Source organism: Podarcis gaigeae (genome assembly GCF_964106915.1).
Source record: "Podarcis gaigeae genome assembly, chromosome: 7".
NCBI lineage: Eukaryota > Metazoa > Chordata > Lepidosauria > Squamata > Lacertidae > Podarcis > Podarcis gaigeae.
The window spans coordinates 60,131,123-60,138,612 of record NC_139683.1 but is presented as its reverse complement, the minus strand read 5'-3'; the positions used below and the strand labels follow the sequence as shown (position 1 = coordinate 60,138,612).

Here is a 7,490-nt window from a genome sequence, read left to right as displayed (position 1 = left end):
CTGTCCTGCAGGAGACATTCCAATCCTTTAAGGATTTAAGGAACAGAATTGCATTTCAGCATTAAATTTAGCTTAAATGTGGAAAGCTAATAAAGTACACACTGTTTAGAGGAGAAAAGCAGGATAAAAATAAATGTCTTAATACTTTATAGTATTTACAGAAGTTGGCTTATATGAAGCCTCTTTTCAATATATATGTAAGAAATCATATTGAACAGCTCTTACTTAAGAAACTCCTATTTATTTTCCACAACTTGTCAAAATGTAGTCTGTTTCAGCAGCTTATCTTTGAAGAAACCCAGTGCTTTGTGAACTTCTTAGCCTTTTGCTTTTCCATTTCACCTGGTAGGAAAGAAAAAGATTTTATTAAGTAACAGCTGCTGCCAGGTCCCTTCCAAATTGTCTATGACAGAAGCGCCAATCTGCCCCTTCACCTCTGGGTTGAGAAAGCCACAGCAACTGAGTACATTAAGGCAGACAGTTTTTGGCTTAAGTCTCACATCAACTTATCTACAGCACTAGGCGTGATACCATTCTCTCAACACAATATCTAGAAAATCATCCTCTACCTTAGGAGGCCTGTTGGATCTCGCTAATAAAACCAACAAACAAGGTGCTTTGAGCTCCATGCTCAGGACTATATCAACCCTTATTTTACTTATATTAACATGGCCAGCCAATCTCCCACAAACAAGAAAGCAAACTTCTTTAGGAACATAGAAAGCTGACTTGTCTACCAAGATGAACCACTGCTGTCTAGCTCAGTATTGCTTACACTGACCAACAGCTCTTCTGGGGTTTCAGGCAGGGGAACCTTTCCCCCGCTTATCTTGAAATACTGGGAACTGCAAATCATGTGTGCTACCACTGAGCTAATTACACTTCAGTATAAAAAATACTGTAAACACACAAGTTTATTTCTGGCCGGGTTTTCTGCTTTTTTATTAAAAAAAACATGTCCTTTAAAGATGGGTCAATGTCAACCCTGACACTTACAAGCACTGTCCCAGGAAGAAAACCTCCTACATAACAAACAGCTCCATGGGGATTATATCCATACCACATCTTCATTACCCACATAAGATGCACATTCAAAAAATAAAAAGCACTCACCCCAAGACTTATTCACAAACTGGAATGCAGCTTTTTTAACATCACTTCTCTTGTTTTGAACAGAAAAATACTGGTTTGCTGAAAAGACAAAAAGTCAATTAGCATAAGCTACATGTATAACTCTACAAATGTGCTAAGCAAAGGCCACTGTACCTGTTGTTCGGTGGCAACCTCTTCCATAGAGGTGTTTTTGTAGGAAGTCTTTGGCCACTTGCTGCTGCTTGTTGGTTAAATCCTGATCTTTTAGCTGCACAGCCATATAGCTTTCTTGGAGCCTAATGATAAAATGATACTTAGTTCTCTGTAATGGAACTTCTCTTACTAGAGCAGACCTACATAAAGAAAGTTTTAGTCAAATGATTTCCAACTTCCCTTTTTTCCTAGTAATCTAATGTATGTGATCAAGTTCTCATACATAAAGCTAATTTAAGTGACAAGTCAAAAATACCTAACAGGTATTGAGGTTATTACTTAGTGGGCAGTCCTACTTTGCGTACTATAGACAGTCTTCACAGGATACTGTTGCAAGTACAGAAACTGCCTCTAAGCTTGGCTTTGTATTAACATGGAGATGTCTTTTGTGAAAACATACACTGTCACACGTGGCAGCATATTTTAAAGCTTGCATGATTTTAGAAATGGCTTGTGGGGGGCAATAATATTACAACTAAAACCTTAATTTATCAAAATAAAATTAAATAACTCCTCAGCTTCACTAAGAATAATTCAGGCTTGTTCAAAATGAACGATGCTAATTCATCAACAGTATAAAAACCTATCGGGGTTATAAACTTTCCTAAGTAAATACATAAAAGATGCCTTATATCAGTACTATCTATTGTGACTGGCTGTGGGTCTCCAAGATCAGATTTTTCAAAAGGCAATTGTAATAAAACCCAGGATCGTCCTCAAGCCAAGCACAGCCGTTTCCTGAGTCTTACTGAACGAATGGACAGAAGTAGCCAAATCTTGTACATGGAGAATCCTGCAATACAACTGACATGCAACAGTATCTGTGTACAGTACTTTAAGCGGCTGGATCTGAGATTTTGTGACCAAATAAATGGTTATTTGGAGAAATGGCTTGTGGGGGGGAATAATATTACAACTAAAACAAATAAATGGTTATTTGGAGCAATAAGAACATCATATGCGCTTGCAGAACAGAATAAATGGGCTTTTCTTACAACACTATGACATGTAAGAATCACTCAGCCATACCTAGTTGCCAAGTTTTCTTCACTGTCTTCCTCTGTATCCTTTTGGCCATTCTCACTTTCAGAATCATCTTCAACATTCTGACCTATAAAAATAATGGAAACTTTCATTGAAACGTTACACGTCCATGGATACCATGCAGGACTATACAGTGGTACCTCAGGTTACATACACTTCAGGTTACATACGCTTCAGGTTACAGGCTCCGCTAACCCAGAAATAGTGCTTCAGGTTAAGAACTTTGCTTCAGGATGAGAACAGAAATCATGTTCCGGCAGTGCGGCGGCAGCAGGAGGCCCCATTAGCTAAAGTGGTGCTTCAGGTTAAGAACAGTTTCAGGTTAAGTATGGACCTCCAGAACGAATTAAGTACTTAACCTGAGGTACCACTGTAATACTTTTCAACTAGTTGCAAACCCATTCCAGTAGGTTTTTTAGCCTCTTTAGCAACTAAACAATTCACAAATGTATGTGGTAAGAGAAAGAATGACCACTGTTATCAGACAAACAGGTGCAGGTAATTGGGGACCCAGCACATTTATGATGAATATGTGAATTAAAGAACAAAGTTTACAGCACGAATGCATTTTGTGAGAAGTGAAAGTATCTCAAACTATAAGATTAATGAACAACACCAAAATAGTTATGGTCATTATTATAATAGTCATAATATTGTATGGGCATTGTCAAGTAGATCCTAATATTTATGGCATGATACAAAGTACATAATAAACGCAATGTAACCTTGGACAGAATCGTACACATACCTTGCGCTTGCATGGCAGATGGCTGATTTTTGCTAAGGAGAAATTAACATTGGAAGATATTTAGTAAGGAACCTTTTGATCAATTATTCACAAATACAAAAATGGCACATTCAAATGGAACCTATTAAAATACGCACAGCAATTACTGTTAATAGCTGTGCTTACCTATCATGAATATAATAGCAAAACTAAGATAGGAAGACTTCTGCAAGCACCCAGTAACTCAGCTTTCCAATTCCCTTACTATTTACTGTATTTTTCCCTCTATAACACGCAGATTTTTTCTCCTAAAAAGGAAGGGGAAATGTCTGTGCGTGTTATAGAGCGAATGTGTGGTCCCTGGAGCCGAAAAATCAGGCAAAAATCAAATCGCGCTTCACGGAGAAGGGAAACCTGAAAAGAGGAAGCGGCTGCTTTCCTGCATTCTGCCTCAGGGTCTTACTGCCCACCCTCCTCTGTTTCGTTGCTATGTTTGCTGAAATGGAACAAAGGGCAGGGAAAGCCCCTCCCCTCCAGGCAAGCAGAGGGTGAAGCAGAGTGTGTCTCTGTGCTCAGGTGCTGCTGGGGAGAGGGAGGGGGGGAGGGAGAGAGGGGGGGAGGGAGAGAGAGATAGAGATGGCTGGCTTGGGTGGGGGGAAACTTTTGCCTTTCTTTCCTCCCTCCCGTTAAATCCCTCTCCTGCATTCTTAGCCAGCTGCTTCTCTGCACACCCCTCTCATGTCCCTTGTTTTTCCTTCGCTCCCCACTTAAAATGTGGTTACAAAGCATAGATCCACATGGATCCTCAGGATCTTTGCATTGGGTCACCCCAAATTCACCATCAGATCACATAGCATGTCCATGGCTACAGCCTGCCCCCCCAAAATCACGCACCCACTGTTGCCTGAGGCTGCAATGGTGCAAAAACGTGGTTAAAAAACATGGATCCACATGGATCCTCAGGATCTTTGCATTGGGTCACCCCAAATTCACCATCAGATCACATGTCTGTGGCCACAGCATGAAGCACAAAAATGATACATCCACTGTTTCATTCAGAATTTTTTTCCCTTGTTTTCCTCCTCTAAAAACGATGTGCGTGTTATGGTCAGGTGCGTGTTATAGAGCGAAAAATACGGTAAGACACATTTTTAAAGGTAGGGCATACACCAGCTGCATATTATGACACTTGATTCATGCGCTGCTCTCCCCATTCTGGCCATTGGTGTTGGTTGGAAATTATAAATCCATCAGTGTAGGTGGGGGTTAGTCATTTATGGGTATTGCAGCCAAAGGAAGCATACAACCGAATCTCACTGAAATGCTTATTGGTGCTCCAGAACATACTTTGCTTACCTAGTCTGTGTTGATGATGCCAACTCCTCCAACACATTTTCAGGAAGCAGCTTTCTTTTCTAAAAGAAACCAACATTAGCAAATTATTAAGCAACAGCTGTTATTAAGCTAGCCCTCTGACAATGCTAGCAGTAATGGTATACCACGCCTAGCTGACAGTTGAGTGGAAAGTTTGGTATCTAACCAGGCATTAATTTGGGAAAGGGATAAATAGGCTTTGCCCTGATATCTCATTTGGTCATTATGATTTTGTGACTAAATGACCAATGAGCTGGGCTATGTACAAGATCTTTAGTTAGGTTCAGTATATCCCAGATTAAACTTCCAGACAAGTCTTGCCATGGGAAAAGGGAACAGGACACTTTGTAACTTTTCAGAGGCATCTGATTGGCTGCTGTTTAAGGACACTGAACTAGATCGAGCTTTTGTCTGACCCAGAATGGTAGCGCTTAAGTCGTTAAGCTTGCATATTTATATCCTGCCTCCACTTTGTTCATGGGTCCTTATAAAACCATACAAACAAGAACCACGTAGGTTGGAAAAGTGTTACTACTTTGAGCAAAACAGTCTATGCTGTACCCAAGATGTGCACTGTGCTAAGTTGCAACAAGCAAAGGGTAGGGCTAGGATTAAAAATACATTAAAAAGTATAGTGAAATAGTTTACCTCAATAGACTGCAGTCATTAAGATAAAAAGTGGTGCAAAACTGAGTATGTGTGATATTTCACTTACATTTAAAAACATTTGGGAACTCTAGAAAATTAAAACAAAAAAAATCCTTCCAGTAGCACCTTAAAGACCAACTAAGTTAGTTCTTGGTATGAGCTTTCATGTGCATGCACACAAAAGCTCATACCAAGAACTAACTTAGTTGGTCTTTAAGGTGCTACTGGAAGGAATTTTTTTGTTTTGACTATGGCAGACCAACACGGCTACCTATCTGTAACTGAATCTAGAAAATTAGTTTGTAGATAACATTTGTATATTACACATGTAAATCCCTCACACAGGTATCTGCAAAATAACACATTGGGACTGAATTTTGATATTATTCATGGTGATTCTCAGTCTTATGGTGTGCAACTGCAGGGGCAGTATGGTACAACTGCTAAACATTTTCAGAGCGTGGAAGTTTGCTGGGCATGAAAAATAAAACAACTTCAACATTACCTTTTGTTCCTTAAATAGTTCTTCTTTCTGTCGTCTCTTTTCTTTTAAGGTAGCCTTTTCTCTAAGTAAATAAATAATCAGATGTTGTTTATGAAGAGAAGACATGGGCACAAGAAAAATCAATGTGTATTTACAGTCAATTGTGAGTGCTTGTTCCAAGTGCTACCAACAACGTTAAGAGAAACTAGCTAAGAAGTGCAGTCAGGGGAAAAGAAGGATGTAGTCTCACAATGGCCACAATTGTCTATGTTTAGAAGAGAGGAGGGAACACACTTAACTATTACGTGAACACAGTAATTTGTCCTTATAATATGAAAGACTGAAAATTTACTTTCAGTAGACAGCATTATATTGTCAAATCTACCAAGAAAAATCTCTAATACATTCCCTTAGTTTTGGACTAAGATGTTGTATTATTATTATTTTATCATTTGAAGATCTCACGGCAGTTCACAAGATAAAAAAATACAGGGTAAAAGCACAAAATAGTTGAAACAAGACAAGACCCCCCCCCCCCACAAACACATTTAAAAGGCTGTAGAAAATTCATCAGCCAGAGGCCTGGTGGAAGAGGATTAGGGGGCCGCAGCAGAAAAGCCCTCATGGTCCAGGTCAGTTTATGTGGGGAGAGGTGGTCCTTGAGGAACTGCAGAACTGAACCGTTTAGGATAGAATGAAGAAAATTCAAGCGTTTCTCCAGGTGGAATCACACTACCAAATCCTGGCTCTTGTTTGTCTGAAGAACTGATACTCTCTTCTCTCTAGCATGCAGCAAACTATTCTCCCAGCAAACTCCACCTACTATTTTCCTACCGAAGGAAGGAATACTTTCTCACAGCTGAGGCCTATCATGGACAAATTCGACCTTTTACGCAAAGGCCATTTACAACACTAGAAAGGGACGACGACACGGGGATAACAAGAAAAGAACGCAGCAGCTCCTTGAAGCCCAAGATGCAGCTACGTCAGCTTCTCTCTTTGGTTCTGGCGCCTCAGTCCTGCCGAATGGCTCAATTTTCCCACAGAAAGGCTCTTGGCGCTGCCTCTCTCTCCCCCCCGCCCCATAGGAGAAGGAGGGAGGGCAGGCGCCGGTCAACTACGACCCCCGCCCTTCCCCGCCACGACGAGGCTGACCCCCGAAGCGCAAGGCGCCGTTCTAGGCGCGGGATGGAGGAGTCCCACGCCGAGCTTTACCTGCGCACGCGCTCCCCCGCCAACCGGCGCGCCTCCTCGGCCGCGGCGCGCGCGCTCTCGAAGGTCACCTCCTCGGGAGCCTCGTCACTCTCCTCGTCCTCTTCTGAGGAAGCGGCGGCGGCGGCGGCAGCAGCCTCCGCAGCGACTCTTTTCCTAGCCATCGAGCGAGTGCTCCGCGCCACCATCTTTCTTCACTCCTCGAACTTCCGGCTGGCCCTGCGTCCCTTTGACCCGGAAGCAGCCTGGCGGAGCGGGGACTTGCTAGAGCGGACTCGGCGCGCGAAAATAAGCTTCCGGGCAGGCAGCGTTGGCCGAGCGGCGAGGTTCCGAGGGCGTTGGAGTTGCCAGTCGAAGCCAAAATAAGGCGATTAGCAGGGATGTTGTTCTTCCCTCGCTCGCCCTCAAGGGATGGCAACACAGTAATATATCTGTTGCTCTTTCCAGCTTGGTTCTTATTTCTTGTGGAAACGTGATTTTTTTAAACCGCGACAGTTGCTGCAGTCAGTTACTGGATCGGGGCAGGTTTTGCTGCAGCTTAAGGAAAGTTTGCACTGAGGATTTTATAAGTAAAGCAAACTAGCCTCGACTCTTTAATTTGCAACGTTAAGGCTGAGTTTGCACAGCGAAGCGATCATAATCCCCTCTCAGCACAAGCTTCCCCCCACCCTGAAGTACAGGTGTATTTAACAGTTT

General features: G+C 42.1%; 1 protein-coding gene across 1 annotated transcript; it reads right to left on the bottom strand.

Moving 5' to 3' along the window:
- Positions 1-228: 228 nt before the first annotated feature.
- Positions 229-7,028, bottom strand: NOL7 (nucleolar protein 7). Its single transcript, XM_083747069.1, has 8 exons — positions 6,798-7,028; positions 5,604-5,664; positions 4,433-4,491; positions 3,098-3,129; positions 2,335-2,416; positions 1,267-1,388; positions 1,114-1,191; positions 229-342 (listed from the first exon to the last, which is right to left on the bottom strand). The coding sequence occupies exons 1-8, from the start codon at positions 6,980-6,982 to the stop codon at positions 275-277; spliced, it is 687 nt and encodes a 228-aa protein (XP_083603195.1). The 5' UTR covers positions 6,983-7,028; the 3' UTR covers positions 229-274.
- Positions 7,029-7,490: the final 462 nt, after the last annotated feature.

What these genes read in the sequence shown, in the direction of transcription:
- NOL7 (XM_083747069.1), bottom strand. Translation starts at nt 6,982, where the DNA reads ATGGTGGCGCGGAGCACTCGCTCGATGGCTAGGAAAAGAGTCGCTGCG. An exon ending in GCATCATCAACACAGACTAG is followed by an intron (nt 3,130 to 4,432) that starts GTAAGCAAAGTA and finishes ATTTCTCCTTAG; the next exon opens with CAAAAATCAGCCATCTGCCA. An exon ending in AGGTTGCCACCGAACAACAG is followed by an intron (nt 1,192 to 1,266) that starts GTACAGTGGCCT and finishes TTGTCTTTTCAG; the next exon opens with CAAACCAGTATTTTTCTGTT.